The following is a 20,821-nucleotide window of genomic DNA, read 5'->3' as shown; positions in this document are numbered from 1 at the left end:
TATGAATGCGAAATCATGCTACTACCAGAGACAATGACAACAGGTATTTGGCCAAAATGGTCAGTATATAATTCAATAAAATATTTATTTATTATAAGAATATTGCATTTATTTTTCTATAGAAAAAACGAAATTACTTTCCGAACAACCCAATAGATTAATTTCTAAAGTATAATTGTTTTTGTTTTTATGTTTTTCAATATATTTATTTTGTTTGTACAAAATAAAAAAATAATTTTTAACGATACAATAGTCACAATTATTATTATAAAATTTTCATTAGGTTAACATCGATGAAAATTCAACACGAAGCGACACGCAACAGAGAAAAATTTCAACGTGGGATATATTAATATACTATTATTGGGATATACTAATACACTATATCCATAATGTATTTTTTCATACATAATCAGTTATCTGAAAAATCGATTTTCTGAACAACCCCAGACCCCAATTGATTCGGATGATTGACGTTCTACTGTGATATGTAAATGACAAGTGCTATTCAAATTTTTCCAAAATCAAATCTATAGTATCATCTTTTGAATAAATAGTTGTATATTCACATTAACATTAGTTATATTAATTAAATATTGTTTCTAGGACTCATAACTACAAGGAACATATTTCAGCAAATTTTCACAGATATTCTTCATTTGACAATCATGTTATTGAATTTTTTTGTATCAATTACTATAAATGTATCTTTCAAGAAGACTGTTCTATCTGACTTTCTTGTTTTTTCTTTATGTATGGTACTATCATTACAACAGATAAGTAACTAATGTTAGTCAAATAATGTTATATGATTAAAAATTATTTTTAAGAATGATGAAGATACTAAGTTCTGTCTAAAAATATTTAGTCTTTTGGGATTTATAGTCTAATCATATAGTATTAATTTTGTTCATTGCATTCTTAATAATTGATGATCTATTGATTAATCATTACTGAATGTAAAGTAAATGACAAAGTTGAAGAGCAGCAGACTAATTGGATAAAAAAAAACTACAACAGCCAATTAAAACATGGTTTTGATTGACAAAATTTGAAAATTTAATGAAAAACTATAATAACCAAACACTATTTACTAAAGAGAAAGGTACTTATCTGTTAAAGCCCTGCATGACACATTGCATTGCATCACTATTGTTTTCCAAGGTCTCACTCTGCTGCATTGCATACATGACATAGGCAAGCTTGGACATTTGACCAAATGAATTAATTATATTTAATAATATTTAAATGGATTTTTTTGTTTAAATAATCAGAATATTTGTTTTTTAAGAAATCAAATTTACTATGCTATGTTTAATATTACCAGTATGTAATAATATGCAAATAAATCTTTGATATGTGCATGTGTATTGATGGGATACTTGTGGAGAATGACTTATTAAACATCTGAAGTTGAATTTTTTTTTTTTTTTGCATTCTGCACAAATTTTTGTTTTTTAGATTTTAAATGTTTTAACAAAAAGATATTATAATGAATTTAAATTTAGATCATTGTTAAATAAGACAACTGATAAAACAACTTCCAACTAAAGAAAAGTACCAAAGTATATTCCTATAAATTTTAAACTTGAGGAATTTTAATTAATAGATGTAATGTAATAACAAGAACCAAATTAATTCTTTGTACTATTTAGAAAAAACATTTTATTAAATGTCAAGTCACATTTAATGCTGAATTTTTGAATAATGTGCTACTTTGAATCTAATAAAATATAATAAAGTCCATGTTCTAGAATAATCATTTTGTTAAACTGGAATTCAGGTATATCAATGTGTGTAGTATTTATTGAAAACTTCATTAATTTTTCTGTTATAGACCTTATTAAATCCATTATTAACTTCATTAAAACTGTTGAACTGCTGAAGAAAAATTTCATTACTTTTAATTTCATGTATGTGTGAATTAAATAGTTATAGAAAATATAATCATAAAAAAATGTATAACTTATATTGTATTTGCAATACAACATTATTATTACATATACAGTGGGTGATCTAACTGATCACCCACTATATGTAATAATATGTAATGAACAGTTTGGATAACAAACACCTGACAGAACAAAGGTAAGAGACACTGTGTTTAAGATTTGTAAAACTATATTTTAATGACATCTATACATGGGTTATGGAATGAGACTTCAACAGTTGTACACATAACATTTTTTGCACTATTTAATTTCTGTTCTCTGAATTTTTGTAGAGTGATTTTCTGAATTTTTTATATAAGAAAACTGATAATATTATGAGTGGAGTGTCAAGAACTGTGTTCACTACAGAAACTAAGCAAGAGATAATAGCCAAGGTAGAGAATGGGCAGATGATGTCTGATATTGTAGGCAATGACTTCAACAGGTCTATAGTAGATACAATCATAGCTAAAAAAGATATAATCAAAAAGACTCAAACAGATAAAGGAGTAACAAAAATTGCACTTGGAAACAAAGAAGTGCCATCCATGAAAAAATGGAGAGATTGCTTTTGTTATTGCATGTAAATAAACATAGTAAGAAAGTATATAATTTTTTAATTTATTTTTTAGGTCTCCAGAATGGATTAATCAAATTCCCACAAAAATCTATGGTAAATCGATAATCGGTTAACAAACAATTCAGATAGCAAACATGGTCTTGGAATGGATTATGTCCTTTAACCAATCACCAACTGTATACAGAATGATTAAATGGAAAGTTTACTTGCAAGAATTAAAACAAGGAGTTTAGTAATACAGTAAATAGGACAATTCTTGTTACTACCCTGCTATACATTGCAAGAAACATTTAAATCTTGAAAATTTAAACGTTTATTTTAAATAATAATAATGAGCTAACATTGTACTTGGCAGTCAATGTATGATGAATTAATCAACTAGCACTAAACTGTTTGTTCTGAGTAAAACTTTGATCACTGTTAGTAATATCAATTATGAACTTCATTACTGTTTTGTTCTTGAATATGATTATCTGAATATCAATCTGTTATGATTTTAGAAATTGAAAGTTATCTATAGTTCCCTTCTCTTCTTTTCTTTGAACTAAATAAAAACTGTAAATATTATTTGGAGTTAAAATATATTGAATTATTTATATATTAAAATATTTCTATTAACTAGATTAGATATTCTGGTTAACATTCCAAACTGGATTTCAGGACAGACCAAAGTCAAAAGGAACTTAGTAAATCAAACTGGAATATGATTTATGTATTTTGTGGACATGCTTGTATCATCAATTTCTAGTATTAAAACTGTTTTTAATCTTTTTGTGATATATACTTAATATAAAGGAAAGTTAATAATGATGAGTATAGTTTAAAAAAACTGAATATCAGCAAAAATTTTTCTATAATCAATATACATGGGGCAAATATTTCTATACTATTTAAAGGTTTGTTGAAGAATAACATTAATAACTAATAAGCTTTTTTGCATCCTTCCAATCTTGCCAATAGCTGTTTTGTTATTTAAATAATAAATAAAACTCCATTCCCTAGAACTCAAACTTAAGCACCAAAAAAACAATTTTTAAATTTGTTTCAGAATTTCATTATTATGGCAATAACTATAGATGAACTACGTATGAAGTGATGATTTTAAACAATATTAGTGAACATATACACTGTATTGTAAATAATAAAAAATAAAAGTGTAATTAGACAAATATTAAAACTGTTATCAAGTTAAATAGTGAGGAATGAATGAAGATATTTTAAACCAGTAATTATAAATGTTATCAATTTAAGAAAGAAAAACTACTATTATTAAATTTTAGACCAAAATGGATACATATAAAGCTTAGTAAATGTAGTAAAAAGATATTAACTTTACAGTTAATGTCTTTTATGATTTTACTCTAAATATATTGAAATTACATTTTCAGAAAAATAAAATGGTTTAAGAAACTGTTTCAACAGTGAAACAGTGCAGAATATTATCTACTTTAATTATCACTTATTTTTCCAACCATGAAATAAGTTCTGAAGCTATTTTTTCTTATAATTATTTAATCATTATCCTATTCATTATTAAGTAATAATGATAAGATGATAATTTAGTATTAAGCTCTAAATTAATAAATATATTTGAATATTTTAAACACATTAATATTATAAATTTTACTCTCTGGTCTTTAAATTAATTACAACTTTATTAATAATTAAATGAGACATATCAAAAGTTTTAAAAATGTATTCAATAATTTGTATCAAAAATTATGAAAATACATTGCATATACATGTTTAAAAATATGAATTATTATTCATGTAATTTATAAATGTGATTAATTTCATATTTTTAATTTACTGTGCAAAAATTTCTTACTTTTAGATATGAACTAATATTATAAATTTCTTGTAAGTAAAATTATTTACAATTTTTATTAAAAGTAGTAAATAGAAAATATAGAAATGTAAACAGTTCTATTTTAAAAAATAAATTATAATTAAATGTATACATAAAAACTAAAAGTTATTTGTAGATCCCTTCTTTCTATTTCTATTTACTGATTTTGTCAAAAGCAGTTTCTTTACTTTAATTTTATCTACACACAAACATATAATGATTGATTTACTGTTAGTATAATTTAATTAAGATAAGTTTATAAATTATAAACTTATCTTAGTTATCACTCTTATATTAAATTTTACTAAATTCAAAAACCAACTTTTAATATTATTTGCAATATATAATTTATAAATATATTTTCCATTGTATAAAAAACTAATATTACTTTTGATTACTTTCATCCAAAATACAATATTAGATTAACAGTTATTGTTTGTGTATTTTATTCTTTAATATTTAGAGAATTTCATATACAAATGTGATTTATTAAGAATAAATAAATATACAAAAAATATTCAATGGAGAAAAATCTGAATATAACAATTTTTCCTAATATTAAATTGTACCACAAAAAATGATATTACCAAAAATATTTTATTCTTGAAAGTTTAAAATAGGAAAAATTACATTTTTTTACAATAAAAATCTTAATATATCAACAAATTCACAAATAACAAAATTAAAGATTTATAGTTAATAAATATTACAAATTTGAATTATTATTAATGCAATTATTGTTGTTAAGATGTTTTTACTTTCATTCTAAAAATGTTTTCCAGGGAATATACTGCTGAGGATTATATGTTATAGATTATCTGCATTAAATTGTGGTCATCAATAAATATGATATGAGCTATTAATAAATTATGAAAAATCTGCTATGTAATTTATTAGTTAATTTGCATCTCATTTATATTCATCTCCTTAGTATATACTGTGTGACCAACTGACCAACCCAGGATGGTTGGACTACTTTACTAATTATTTGCAGGAGTGAGCTACAGCATGAGTCAGCTGGCATCTGGTTGACATACTGTAGGGGTAGAGGGGTTAAACTATGCTGACCAATCAAATGATGCACCTTTACCCCCTGTCAATGGTCAGTAAACTAGTCCATCACCTAAGGAAAGTGCCTTCTTGGGTTGGTCAGACAGTAAGCTGATTTCCATTAAACATATAGTTCTCTAGATATGCATTTCAGAATATTTTTTATCATTTATATCTGCATACAGATATTTAGTAACTATCATTATTTGTCAATCAACCAATCACAGCACTTTGGCTATTACGAATAACTTTATTCACAATAACACAAATTTTCTACTAATTTTCATTCGACTTTTTTTTGATAATTTAGTTATTTACTGTTCCTTAAAGTTACATATTTCAAGGAGTGTTCACTCTACATTTAATGTTAGTCCCATTATAATATTGCATTCCTATATTACTAAAGTTTATCATTTAATTTTTAAATTATAAAGATTTGCAACTGATCTTAATTTTTCTGGAAATTTAGGAGAAGAATCCAAATAAAGTGAAATTTCATATTAAAAGTTGGTTACTTGAAATTCTGTCAATTAAATATGTATATTATATAGTTCTTAAGTTAATAACTTTCACTTCTATTCAAAATGATCATACATTCATTCTATAATTTTAAAACTTTTAAAATAGCAAGCATCATTGCAAAAAGCTTTCTTAACATTAAGAAAATTATGAAATATTTCATGCTACTTACTGACACTACCGGCTTCACTATCACTGGCATTTGTTGTGTTGGGGTTGTCTACAAGGACAGAAAAAAGCAACTTAAAAACACAGTCATGCGGACAAATAACATAACTCTTAACAATAGGGAAATTACTGTAGTTGAGCACCACCCACAAAAGAGCGAGCATAGTAATAGCAAAAGGTAATAAATTCAAAAGAAAAAAATGCATACAGCAAAATAAAATGTCTTACATCATAAACTAACCTTTTGTTGGAGATCCATCTCCTGAGAGCCAGCAGAAAATAATTATGAAAGAATATTCATATTAACTATTTTAATAATGATACTTCAGATATTATGTCAACATTAAAGCATATGTCATTTGAATACTGATTGCACTTAAGCTTTGCAATTATTAAAATTATAATCATTCCATTAGGCAACAATTATTAACTTGCAAAATAAGAATTTAATTTGCAATAATTAACCAAACTAAATAGCAAATTGCTAATTTGAAATTACTATATATTGTATGGCTTTGTCAAATTAAAATTATGTTTTATTACAGATTTAAATTTTTAGTTCAGCATGTACACCACATGTTCTCTTGTTATAAATATATTATAAATTGCTTACGTTCTACATCACTTCCATCATCTCCACTGTTCTCTTTGCTTTTCATGAAAGGAAATTTTCGAGAAAAAGAAAAATTTTTCTTTTTTCTATCCAGCGTATTCTAAAATATAACAAAACAATATTAATATAATTATGCTATAATCAAAATTAATTTATGAATTTTAAATGGATCACAATTTATAAAGATCAAATATAACCCCTGCTACTCAGGGGCTACTAATCTTATGTCATCACAAATGATATTACCTTTGTAAAATTAAATAAATTATTCTAAATTTACTAAAATTTATTTAGTATTAGTGAAGACAGCCAGTGTTGCTTGGAGAAATTTGGTATTAAACTTGACATTGTAAAAGAGAGAATGAATGAATGTGATTGGCAAAGTATGATTTTCAGAAAGTTTGGTTGCATTTGCTCATAATGTCTTCAAATGCATAAAGAACAGAGAAACAAACTTTTTCTTTATATGTATATAGACTAACTACTAAAAATTTTGATGAATTTATATTAGGTGAATATAAATTGGTATTTGCAATATGTAATAATATAGCATATTTTCAAGTATGTAACCTGCAGATTATCTGCCAATTTAAATTGTAATCACAAATGTATGTCTATGAAGGCTGGCAATGGCTGGTCTCATAAGTGCAGCATATATGGTGAGGCAGGTTATGTGAAGGTTTTAGTTTTGTGAAATAATTTTCTATAGGATATATACACAGTTGAAAGCTATATGCAGAAAAATATGGTAAATTGTGAATATCAATTTAACAATTTCTATTATTATGAAAATACACGAAACTTTAAAAATGAATCCGCATTAATTATCACATATATAAATAAAAGTTATTTTGTAGAAGTTTGCCTAATCTAATGCTATACCAATGAAAGTAAGGCAATAACAAAATTATAGCTTAATGATGCATGCTATCATCTGACACTAAATATTTTATAGAACAATATTAATGTATTTCTCTCTCTCTTTGTGTAAATGTTTTTAATGATGAGATAATGCTAACTATCTATTGAATTAATATAAAGAAAAACAAAAAGTTTTCAACAAAACAGAATAATACACTTATCATATTTTTCAAAAGTAAATGGTTCCAGAATTTGATCAGCATTATATATATACATGAGTGGTCATAATCAAATTATCCTATTCAATGCTGTCTGGAAAAATATAGCAGTACAAATGCATCCAAATTTTGTATGCTAAAGCTTCAGGAAAAGTGGAAGAGATTTCTATGGGGGAAATGAAATTTAGTTCCAAAACTCATCACTATGGGTCTTGTGAGCTGTGAGCAACAAAAACAGATTATATGCATATTGCTGATATGCTAAGGGCAATTTCTGGGTGTAAAACTGCTCACAGCATATGGAATGCCATTCATATTTTGGCACATCAGTCACAGTGATCTTGATGAAACACATTTTTCTAGTGAAACTGTTTTATGAAGACAATGACAATGTTATGAGTGCACTTTGAAAGTTCTGATGTCTTAAGAAATTGCTCATGTACAGTTGTCATCTTTCCAGTATTTGCCAACAGAGTCTTGAAATTAGGAAAAATTTTGAATTTCTTTGACTACCAAATTGAGAATTATTCCTCCCATTTTTACTCAATAAGATAATCAATTTATGGATTACATATTACAGACCAAAAATACATGGTGTTTTAATGTTGTTGAGAGTTCAAAGATGTCTAATCTCTCAAAAAAATTTTTACTCCTGAAATAGAGAATTCCCAGAATCAACTTTTATGAGTTGGTAAGCCTATTCATATGGGCATGCCATTCATGAAAATTTTACTCAGCTTAACTAGCAATACAACTGGCAACTTCAAAAAAAAAAAAAAAAAAAAAAAATTTGCTAACTGATAAATTATACATTAAGAATCCTATAAAGATTAATGAATATAACAAAATTTTAAATTAAGCCTATCTAAAGTAAATGATGAAAATAATGCATGTCTGAGCTTATTATTTATATATTTAAATCAAGAATTTAAAAAGTCAAAATAGTAAGTTATCTTGAATAATAAGTTTTATTAAAATATTAATAGTAAAATAGAGTATTTAAACTTTCAGCTTATGAGAAATAAAGAGAAACCTTTTAAATGTACAGTATAAAAGCAGATTTAATAAACAATCCAAACTACAACAATCACTCCAGAAATTCACATTAACAATCAAAAATTATTACACCTCTTTCATAATAAGATTTTCTTCAAATTACAGTTTCCTAGCTATTATTAAGTAGATTGATAATTTTTAAGACTATAATTATGTGAAAGAATTGCAGATTTGTGTAATAGTTTTAAATTAGATAACTTACATTTGCTATCACTACAATGTTATTAAGTAGTATATAATATATATCAATCATTAACTAAATTAATACAGCTAACATAGTGCAGGTAAGAGAGAGAGAGAGAGAGCAAATTAATAATTTCCTTTTATCCATTATTGTAAGTGCAAGAGATATCAGTTTAGGTTTAGTGATCATGTGCAGTGAGAAGATTCAGTTCATTTATAATTATCCGATTTGAAAGGAAAATAATGTTCTTGGCATTACAACTTGAATCTCAGTTTTAGTATTATATGCTATATATAACTATTATAAGAATATTTAGTTTGAAATAAATATTGTTTTTCTATAAATCTTTTATATACTTTGTTCAAATCATTTCAAATAATTAAAATTAATTATAATATTTTTCCATTTGACTATTAAATTCATTTACCTTTCCATCAGTCAGATTGCTTCTTCCTTGAAATTTAACTGATTTAAGTCTTGCCCTCTCTTTTCTTTCCACTCTGAGGAAAAATAAATAAATAAAAAAAATAAGAATAAAATTAATTATATATATATATATTCATTTGTTTATAAGATTTTAAAATTCAGTATTACATTTTAAACTTTGTAATAAATACAAAAAAAGAATTTTAAATTTTCAAGTATCTGTATAAATAAAACTCTTTTCTCTTAATAAAAAAATTATTAGATAATTTGAGATTAAACCAGATATTCTATGATTCAATGTCTTTCAATGTAAAATAAGCAAAACTCTTAAATGATGTTTAACTTAGTTTTTATTTTCTCTTTGTTTTCACATTTGAGAATGTTAACATTTCAAATTCTATAAACTTCCCTACTTTGTATGGGCTATTGATATTACATTTTAAAAGAAAATATGACAAAATTTGACCACAGAATTACTTTCTTAAAATGAATTTGTTGTTATTTGTACAAAATTACTATTACTTGTTGCATCATCATTACCAAAATAAAAAATTGAAAGTCAAAATTGACATCATTTCTATTTTATGTATAATAAACCATCAAATAAATTCTCTTTATTAATGTAATTCTTGATTTTGCAATTTTTATAATTATATTTTTCTTCAAAGTATCATTTAAGTTTCTTCACTTAAACATATTTTTTCATCAGCATAATTGTTTTGATCTTATCTGTTTTGTAACAGCAATAAAGTTATTTTTAAGCATTTTAATAAAAACTGCCCACTTTCATAATAATTGACTAGTACAGAAAAATCCTTTTCTAAATACATTTAATTGTCAACTGTTTGAAATCAGGCATCAATTGATCTACTACTAATTATATATTACAAAAATCTTTATATTGTTTATGTAAACAGTACATATTACATTACTTATATCTTTAAATCTCTGTTTTAAATAAACAAATTTCACTTTTTAAAGAGATCTAAAGATAGGATGAAATATATTTAGTTTTATTTCTGTAGAAATTATAAATAAATAAAGTCAAGCGAAAAATCATGATCTAGATAGTTTTCAAAAAATTATGTTAATGATGATAAAAATAATAAACAAATTTTTCTCTTTGACTTTAGATTTAAATACAACAACATGAACTGTTCATTTAACTAGTTAATACAAAATATTGAATAAGTATTTTGATAAATAACAACACAATAACAGCATATAAATTTGCTGATAGACATGCATTTCAGATTCTGAAGATGGAATAAAAAATGTTCTGAAAATATTAATTGTTAAAGAAATTATCAAATTCACTTTTTAAAAACAAAGCAAAAAATATAAGTAATTTAACATTTACAGCAGAACCTACTTATTGTAATCAGAAATATTGTTATCACTCATTTAATATTATCATCCCATCAGTAATTGCACCAAAATTAACAACAATCCAAACCATTTTCCTTACAGTGAATGTTTACTATTCTAATGTTTTCAGTCTTTTTAACTGATCTTCTTCAGGAGATATCTGAATTTTACAATTTACGAAGAGCAAAGCCTTAACTTATTCTATAACAGTTTGTCTTGTTCCAAAAATGGAATGTTTAAAATTTTAAAAAGTGCATGCTGTACAAGTTATAGAAATAGTGGGTTACATGTTTTAATATTTAAAAAGGGTTAAATTTATCTATGGCAGTTAAAATGGCGGCTCGTCTCTGATTCCAGCAAACCGAAGAAAAGAAACAGTGGGGATGCATGTTCTAACCTAACCTATTCTAATAAATTACAGTCAAACCTGTTTTTATGCGGGGGATAGGGACCGCATTAAAAAAAAAAAAACGCATAAAAAAATCGCACGAAACTTCACGAATGGCTGTAAAAAATAGTTTTCGCAACACAATTAAAAATATATTTTTTTTTATGCGGTCAACAGGGACCGCATAAAAAAAGTCTCACATAGAAAATAACTCAAAACCGTAAGAAATAGAATTTATTGACAACAGATGTCAGCACTTGACTGCATCGTCTGGTCTATCGTCTGTTTTACATATTTTTGTCCAGGTGGTGTTTTGTTGACTTAAAAAGTAAATTATTTCATTTTTCGCATATTCCTGCAATAATATTACTATAATAAGTTCATTTATGCTATAATAAGTTTATTTAGCTATAATAAGTCAACATGAGACATGACGAATCGCACGAGACTAGTCGCCAACTATACCGCACAAATAAAAAAAAATCGCACAAATTAAAAATTTGCATTAAAAAAAATCGCACATAAAAAGACCGCATAAAAACAGGTTTAACTGTACTATAATTATTACCAACAAAATTATTAAAATAGGTTAGGTTAGGTTAGGTTAGAACATGCGTCCCAATTGTTTCCTTTCTTCTATTTGCTGGAATCAGAGATGAGCCGCCATTTTGACTACCATAGGAAAATTTAACCTTGAAAAGCATCAAAAAAATACTCTGCCTACTTTTTGTAATTTTTCATATGACTGATTATATAATGCCAGATAAAATACAAATCTCCAAGTGAGTCATTTAAAAAAGTACTGTACAATGGCTTAATATTATTTTATTATTGTTTAATTCATAGTTTAAAGATTTATTAAATAAATGCATTCACATATTTTAAAATTTTATTGTTTTAATCTTATAATATAATTGAAATAAGTTGATAATGATAATAATAATAAGTGCAGAGCCCAAACGGTTAAGAGTTGAAAGTTGAAATTTGGTACACAGTTTGGGGTATGTCATGAGAATGTACACTAAGAAGGAATTTTCCGAAATTCCCCTTTGCGAGGGGAGAGGGAGGGTTAAGGATTACCCTGAACTCAGATTTTACTGTACTATTTTCAATGTGGTTTTTTGCAAGATATTGAATACTTTTAGACCCATCTAAAAATTCTCTAATTAGTCTAGGAAGAGGATGAACCTAATTCTTGAACTTGGCGAAAATGGGTAAGATCAGCTATAATCTAATAATCGTAATCTTCGCTATTGTTACTTTTTGCTTGAGCAATGCTGGGCTCATCTGCTAGTATTAGTATAATGATGAAGAGTTTAATAATAGAAGTCTCTTGACAAATTTTAATGACTAATTCTCACTTGAACATGCTAATATATCACTTAAAGTAATTTTTAAAAAATATTTAATAGCTATTAATTAATCATTAAGTTTGTATATATTTATAGTGTTAAAATCAACAATATACTATTTTCAGCTGCAATATTAAGATCAAACTGCCCCTATGGTTCATTTCAATCATAAATATGCTTGCTGTTGTAAAAAATAGGAAGCAAACAACCATTGGATGCTGTTAATTAGTAATAATAAGTAATAAATATTCAAATTATACAATTTTAATTTTTGCATAAAAATCGAACAATATTTACATAAAGATGACTTGACCCAGGATTATCTTCATTTTGAAGTTTTAAAAGACTTACATAAAAAAAATATATAATTTTTTTTCTGAGTCTATTTCTTTTATCCTTTTCACAGTCCTCAGAAGTAACAGCAAATTAATTGGCTTGAAGATATAGAGTAATCTTCGTTAAAACAACAATTACAGAATATTAAAAAATTCACACAAAAAAGGATAAAAGAAATACATAAAAAAATACCATATTTACTCGCATATAAGACGAGGTTTTTATTCATTTATCACAGCTTCAAATTCTTAGGTTGTCCTATATGCGCAAGCAAAAAATTCTTTGTGTTTTTGCAAATAATTTTTATGAACCATATATTTACATTTTTTACTGGATGCTTACCCTGTTGTATTTAAAAAATAAGTATTTTATCTGTGTCGTTTGAATCGTTCTTGTATATTGTCAGGAGTAACGATGAATAACAATAAGAAAAGCAAAGCTTTTGAATTGAATTCCAGATTGAAATTTCAAAATCACACGGGAGCACAATATGTTTTAATCCATTCCCATGTGAAAACAGACGATTATTCAGAATTCGGAGAAACTTGTAAGTGTAATCAACGGAGAGTAGATTTGACTGTTAAGAATTGGCAAAAAAAGGTTCCTGATTGTCCAGCTTTACATAAACAAATTGTTGTCAATTTGACAAGATTTTTCCTTAAAGTTTAAAATGCCAGTAATTTTTGCAGGACAATGTATGCATTTATGTGCATTTGATATTTTATTTGTGATTAAATGAAATAAACCAAGAATTGTATTAATAAATCTAATTTTCTTTATTTTGATCTTTAAAGTCACACCTCGTCCTATATGCAAGTAAATACGGTATATAATTTTTTTCGAGTCTACTTTTTTCTAAAACTTAACAAAAAAAAAAAAAAAAAAACAGTTTTAATTGTTTAACAGGTCCTTTAATGGAAATTCTGATGATTGAATCTTACATTAAAACTAGTTTTATTTACTTATTCTGTTGATTATCATCATTAAAAGCAAGTTTCAAACTGATTACAATAAGTAGATTCTTACTGTATTATAATACAGTTATTTTATAACAAGCAATATAAGGATTTGTCTAATTTATGATTAAAGTTTGAAGAAACTTTGCAAAGCAAAGCATTTTAATTCAAAAAGCAAAATAATTAATTATAAGTATAATTAATATAAATTATCTAAACTTAATTAAAAAGTGTGATTTCTTAAGCAAAACACTTTCCTTTAAATCCACATATTTTTAAATAGTAACAATTTATATGCTGATTTTTCAAGTTTAATATATTGAAGATAAAAGCCATTTTATTCTCAAAGTTTTTAAATGTACAGTACATACCTTCTCTTACTTGGAATTATTCCAATACCTTCTTCTTCACCATCTGGTAAAATTTTCCTAGCTTGCCACCATTCATCATCACTAGCATTAATGACATGAAGAATATCACCAAATCGAAAAGGAAGGCCTCTACTAGGAAGGCCACTGTCTTTGGAAGGATCATAGTCAAACAAAGCCCTAAATTACATTATTATGTTATTCATGCACCATCTTGATATATTGTAGCATATAAGATTTATAAAATTAACAATAAATATTAAAACTACCTCACATAGAGAGACCTCTTCTGTGATGTTCGTAAACTTCCTGATGTATTCAACATTTGTTCTCGTAAGTCATGAATTTTTGCTTCAAATCGATTATATTCTATAAAATTAGATTTAGGATTATAAATGATTTTGCTTTATATTTATTAATTTTTTTTAGTTTAATAGTTTGAAATTTTAATTGCTCAAAATAATGGATGTTTTGTTTTTATATCTTGAATTGGATGGAATTGCAATTATTGTAGCTTACTCTCTATAGTTACAATATTAACAGTGACAGCATCAACAATTAAAAAATTATTACTTGTTTTGCATAATGTATAATGTGAAGTATAATGTGAAGATAATAAGCTCAAAATGTATAAAAAAATAATGAGGATCACTGAATAATGAGCAGAAGCTAAAGCTCCTATTGAGAGGGTTGATCTATTTCTATTCAGTGAAAAACATCAACCTTCATTCTCTTTTCACTGAATTTTGTAAATCTGTAGTATAGTACAAGGTATTTATAAATACAATTAATATGAAATAACCATATTTTTAATATATATTTCACATCCTTCAAAAACAAAAAATAGAATAGTTAGAAATTATATTTAAATATCATATATGTAACTCCTAAGTTAAAGTAAAGTAAAATAAAGTAATCAACTGCTTATTCTTTTAGAAATGTTTTCAGAATAATTTTGTCCAGCATTAGCATTGCAAGTCAGACTAAACAGGACCTGAAAACTGACCACCATGTGAAAATACATTTGAATTTTATGTATTAAAACAATTTTGTTATAAATGTTAATATTGTGATTTTGTGCAAATAATAATGTGATTTTTTGATAATGAGCAGAAGCTAAGTGAAAAATTTTAATGATTTTGGAATGCAAAAAAAGTTTTAATTTTTAAAATATGGTATTTTCGAGAGCAAAATATTAAAATATATAACTTTTTATTAATACATTTTTACTAACCAACTAAAGAAAGGATAAATGATCTTCAAATATGTCTATGGCTATTAGACAGCATTTTGTGAAACAAAGATATTTGACAAGGCAAGCATTGATATGGACAAATATCAGTTCTTATAGAAAAAATTAGTAAATTAAGTGCTACAACATGGTTCTTAGACTGGCTACATATATGTATATTTTATAAATCCTTTAATAACATAAAAATAAAATAGAAGAGTTGTAAAAATATCTAAAAATTAAAATATGTTTCCACAACTCATTTTATTTTATTAAATGATTTATAGAATGCAATGATGTTTTTTTGACAAACAAAGTAAATAATCCAAGAAAAAACATCCGAGATGTAAAAAAAAAATTGTGCCAAGTAAAAACTTTTGATAATTTAGACAACAGTAAAAATTTTTCTTAGGATTTTTCTTTGGTAAAGATATGCTTGATGCTTTGAAGGGAAATGTAGGAAAGAAAACAATACAGGTAAAATTCTTATGGGCACTGCTTTGAAGTGCCAAGCTTATCTTTACCATAGAAAATTCCTAAGAAAAATTTTGAGTGTTGTCTAAATTGTCAAAAGTTTTTACTTGGTGAAATTTTTTTACATCTCAAATGTTTTGGTTTTATAATTGTATTATTACATCACAACATAAGATGATGACACACAATTTGGTCACTGAGTACTGATCAAATGCACTGCCAACTGATGCTTTTGATAAGCCATTTAGAAAAACAGTTTAAAAAATTTTTAATTTGAATAAATTTGAGCTTTTTTTTATTCTGGTAATATTTTGAATAAAATTCATTTATTTTGATGCAATTTTATCCTTATAAACATAAAATTAAGTCCTGAAATAGCTTTGTGGGGAACCCCTGTGGACTTCAACCTATTGACCTGGAAGTTTTGCTGGCACCTGACAACGAGAGAGGCTTAAGTTGAAAATTTTAGCTTTATAGACCCATTAGTTTTTTCTCTACAGCCACCTGCAGTGCAGAATGAAGAAAAAAAAAAAAAACATCTTTTTTGACAATTTTTGCACTTTTTCAATTGCTTATATTTCAGCAACTGCTTTATAGAAAATGTTGAAATTTTGCATACTAAGAAAACATTTACCTTTCAAACAAGATATTTAAAATTACTTTAGATATTTGGGGGCAGAAAAATCAACTCCCAAAAATTGGCAACTCTAATTCCTGTATATATATAGTCAGTGACTTTTTTTACTTGGTGGGAAGTCATTGCCACGACTCTAGATTGTATAATATTTCATATTTGAATACCACTTTCTATTTACAATTCTATTTGTTCTTAAACAAGTTATTACGTAAAAACATACATATTTAAAGTTTTCATTAAACATTAAAGACACATAATTTCATTATAATGTCAGAACACACGTTTGATTTATATTTTATATAAAGTAAAAGCTCCATATTTGCACCTTCTTTATTAGTGCACATCACATATTTGCAAAGTTAAAATTCATTTATTTACAGAAGAATCTAAAATAATGAAATAAGGAAACAGACAATTAATTAATTTTTAAAGCTTTTGTCTTAAGCACATATTTTACTGCAATTCCTATTGTCAATCGTGCTAGTGGATATTATGCTGCTAAAACATTTGCAACAAGAAGAATCAGTGGCTATGGTTTCACATTCTTTTTGTTGTAAATGTATTTACTATAAGGTACATTAAGAAAAAGAGAAAATATCAAAAATAGTTATTAGAAATCTATCGAAAAAATGGAAAAGCCTTAAGCATCTGTAATAAAATCAGTCACAATGAATTAAATATGTTTAAAGTTGTTTGATGATTCTGAAAGATGATTTCAAAATTTGAATTAAGAAAAAATGCTTTGCATCAAATACAGATTGCAAGCAAGAAGTCTTAAATTTAAGATAGGAATTCAAGAATAAATGTTGTATTACTTACAAAAAGCTAAAACAGGTGAAAGAAGTTTTTAAAAAATAAATAAGTAGATATAAGCTATAATAATTGTTTTTATCTTTGGTTTGAAAGAAAATAAATAAAAAGTTTCTTTGTGTGAAAATATAATTTTGTTTTCACTATATTTTTTTCAATCCCCTAGCCTTATTTCTTTAGTGTGTTTCTCTATGTTGCATTTGTGGTTTTCTTATTTGTGACAGTTTTCTGGAAAGTAGCCCCAAAAATACATTATTAAATTATGGAAGATATATTTCACATAATTTTTAATTTATATAAAACAAAGTTTGAACTGTTAATATAATTTCAATCTTTGTTTTCATTAGAATTATTGAAAACAAGTGAAATAATGAGAACCAAGAGAAATGTACACATAATTTTGTAATATTTTAATAAAATGATAGTAATAAGAAAATTAGTTAAAAAAGCATAAATCTAAATAGTCCTCACATTCCAAAAGCAAGTTATCTGATAAATATTTCTAAATGACTTCACATAATCAAAGATATACAAAAGAATAGAAATAATCTAGAGAAATCCTTTTATTTTAAAAATTTTAACAGGTAGAAGAATATACTTTAATTATGAAGTTAAAAAATCTAATAAGATAAAACCGACAATACCTGTTGTTATTAACAAATAAAAATATTTTCATAACAATTAAAAATTATATTTTACACAACTGAATTTAAATGTTTTATGTTAAAAGATGATATACTTGTAAGATTATATACTAGGAGCTATACATGTAACATTACGTACAAATTATTAACATTGAATGCCTAACAAATATATTTAGATTGTTAATATTTCTGAAATATATAAAAATAAAATTTTAAAATGTAATAAACTTTTATTTACTAATATTTTTTAAGTTCTATAATTTCGAAAGATAAATCTATATAAAATTCACATTATACATATATAAAATTTTAATATTATTTTGTATTTAAAACTTATACTAATTATATATAAATTTACATGGTACAAAAATGCTGAATTAGCATTTGTGTGAAAGATTTTTGCAATATAAACGTATAAATTTCTTAAATATAAATATCTTATTCAATAGCAACGTATAATGTTCAAATTTTATATTTTAAATTACAGCAGGTAACGACATAAAAATTTGCCAAATAATCGATAACACACAAACTGTCGACGATGTATACGCCATCAAACATTACTCCTCTACGGAAAAGCCGATTTTCCAGGCTGAAATCATATCGAATAACAGGTTCAAGCTAATGATAACACTAGCTCACTTTACAGTCAAAAATAATTCGTATTGGATTACAAACAACCGATTTCTGGACGAGCTTTAAAAGTTTCTTGCAACTATCTACATCCAATACCCTAAACTATATTTATCTTCTATGACGTCATTATAAATGCGAGCCAATCACAATACGATACTTACCGTATGTCCGATAATCTCAAAGAACTCGGCAGATCTGGAATCAAGATGATGCAACTCGGGTGCGGCCGTCGTCATAACGACGGACGACTCCATTCCCACGCAATGTACAAATAGAGGGAGGGAATGTCATTTATTTTGAATACAGTCGACATGTAGCAGATGTCACAAACAGATGTCACAGTAACCGCTGCCACATCGCCAACTGCGAAACGTCATTCTACGAGAATTTTACTCACCTTCCGGCCTGTACTGTACAACCATAGTCACAGTTTGTCCAGCACCTTTGAGAGCAGCTGCTGCTTGTTCGTGTGTTGCGTGCCTTAGATCAACGTTATTCACCTTAAAAGCAAATCGTATTATATAGAGTATATCATTTCTGTTCGCAATGCCGACGATTTCGTAATCAAATTCATACCGATAAAATTTGATCGCCTCTTCTTAATTCTCCACTTAGATCGGCAGGTCCTCCCGCTAAGATAAATGATATAAAAATCCCCTCACCATCTTCTCCACCGACGATATTAAAACCGAGTCCTGTAGGTCCTTTGTTAAGAATAATTTTGCGAGGTTCTCTGAAAAGACACCAATTACAAAATTCAGATCAAGCCAGATTTTTCATTTTTAACTATTCAAATACCGCATATGAAATAACTTAATGAAAAGACAAATCAATGAATTTATCAGATTAAAAACTTAATTCGTTTACATAAGTTTACGAGAAAATATATTATATAGAACATGTTCATCTAATTATTCGAAAATATCGAACTGTACGGTCAGTTTATTTGCGGTCTGAAAGAAAGAAAAAGAAATCGATACGAAAATATTATTTAATAATAACTACTATTAGCAGGTCGATATATATTATCAATATGATTTTTACGGTCGATTTTAAATATATATATAAAAAAAAGAGGCGAAAAAAGCAGATATTTGAAAAAATATTAACCTTTTTATATATAATCGGAAGTACAGTACAATGTTAATATAAATGTCGCATGTTTTTTTAAAAATTATTATTATTAAAAATTAAGCGAACAGACTTAAATTATGTTAACGCGGTTTTTCAAAGAAATTAGATTACAACCCGTATTACCGTTTTTTTATTTTTTTAAATTTTAATATACAATTAACGAACTGGAAGTGACACAGAAAATCACTCTGTAATAATTTATTAAACAATGGACAATACCATATTAATTATTCCCTTTAGGATTCTCTCATCGCCGCTTAATTGCATGCCAGTAGAAGAGATTCCACGTTAAAAACACAATAAGGATAGTAAAAGAAAAATAATCGGTTTTCGACAAAATAATAATAATAATAAAAAAAAAGAAAAAATGCTTTAAACTAATTTTAGAATTCTTTAAGAATGGTTGACACGCATTGGATTCTCTCCAAATATTGCTAAATGACCGAAAATTTTCCCGAAGGCAAAAACAAAGTTCGCTAGTTAGACAAGTACAATCAAACGTTAAAACATTCTTTGATCATTACGTTTGCAGGTTTAAAATGCCATTTATTTATATTGGAAAATAATTGGAATAATCGATCGTTAAAAATATATCCCACAACAATAAGCCTGTCATCGTTAAATGGAGCGAAATAATTCGTTAGCTTCTTTCCCAGAAAGAATCGAGCACAGATGTGGTACGGCCTTGACCCGTAGAGAAGTTTAAATGATGAGAACGGGCTGACCGATGCACAGATTTCTAAATCTCGACATCGGAAATAGTAGGCGACGTAATGCAAGTAACACCCGAAAAGTACAACTCGCTCTCCGAATTGTTTGAAGCGCCACTCGCGGTCGTCGATTACGTCACGGCAACAGCTAGGCCTATCACTTCCGCCAAAACCTGTTCGACCGCGGTCGCCATGGCCGCAGATATCCCAAGTATCTTATCCTATTTTGGCCACAAAATTTACGTCTTCCGAAGTTTGCTGAAATTTTCAATTATTCCAAGTTATTTTCCGACGGCGGTCAACAGGTGACGTGTCACGTGCA

The 20,821-nt window shown here is 26.3% G+C and overlaps 1 protein-coding gene across 10 annotated transcripts in view; it reads right to left on the bottom strand.

The window, feature by feature from the left end:
- The window catches only part of dlg1 (discs large 1), a 286,896-nt gene that overhangs the window by 23,685 nt on the left and 242,390 nt on the right, over window positions 1-20,821 (bottom strand). For 9 of the 10 annotated variants that reach the window (XM_067287114.1, XM_067287116.1, XM_067287115.1 and 6 more), the window contains 8 exons: window positions 19,232-19,388; window positions 19,053-19,155; window positions 14,493-14,592; window positions 14,227-14,403; window positions 9,457-9,529; window positions 6,711-6,810; window positions 6,339-6,359; window positions 6,102-6,149 (listed from right to left, as the gene is read on the bottom strand). In XM_067287114.1, the coding sequence (XP_067143215.1) occupies window positions 6,102-6,149; window positions 6,339-6,359; window positions 6,711-6,810; window positions 9,457-9,529; window positions 14,227-14,403; window positions 14,493-14,592; window positions 19,053-19,155; window positions 19,232-19,388 (779 nt within the window). The remainder of the gene's footprint in view (window positions 1-6,101; window positions 6,150-6,338; window positions 6,360-6,710; window positions 6,811-9,456; window positions 9,530-14,226; window positions 14,404-14,492; window positions 14,593-19,052; window positions 19,156-19,231; window positions 19,389-20,821) is intronic. The other variant, XM_067287120.1, reaches the window with a different exon arrangement.

The sequence above is a fragment of the Centruroides vittatus genome, unplaced genomic scaffold, assembly GCF_030686945.1.
Source record: "Centruroides vittatus isolate TY-2023 unplaced genomic scaffold, ASM3068694v2 scaffold_435, whole genome shotgun sequence".
Classification (NCBI taxonomy): Eukaryota; Metazoa; Arthropoda; class Arachnida; order Scorpiones; family Buthidae; genus Centruroides; species Centruroides vittatus.
This window is presented reverse-complemented; position numbering and strand designations above follow the sequence as displayed.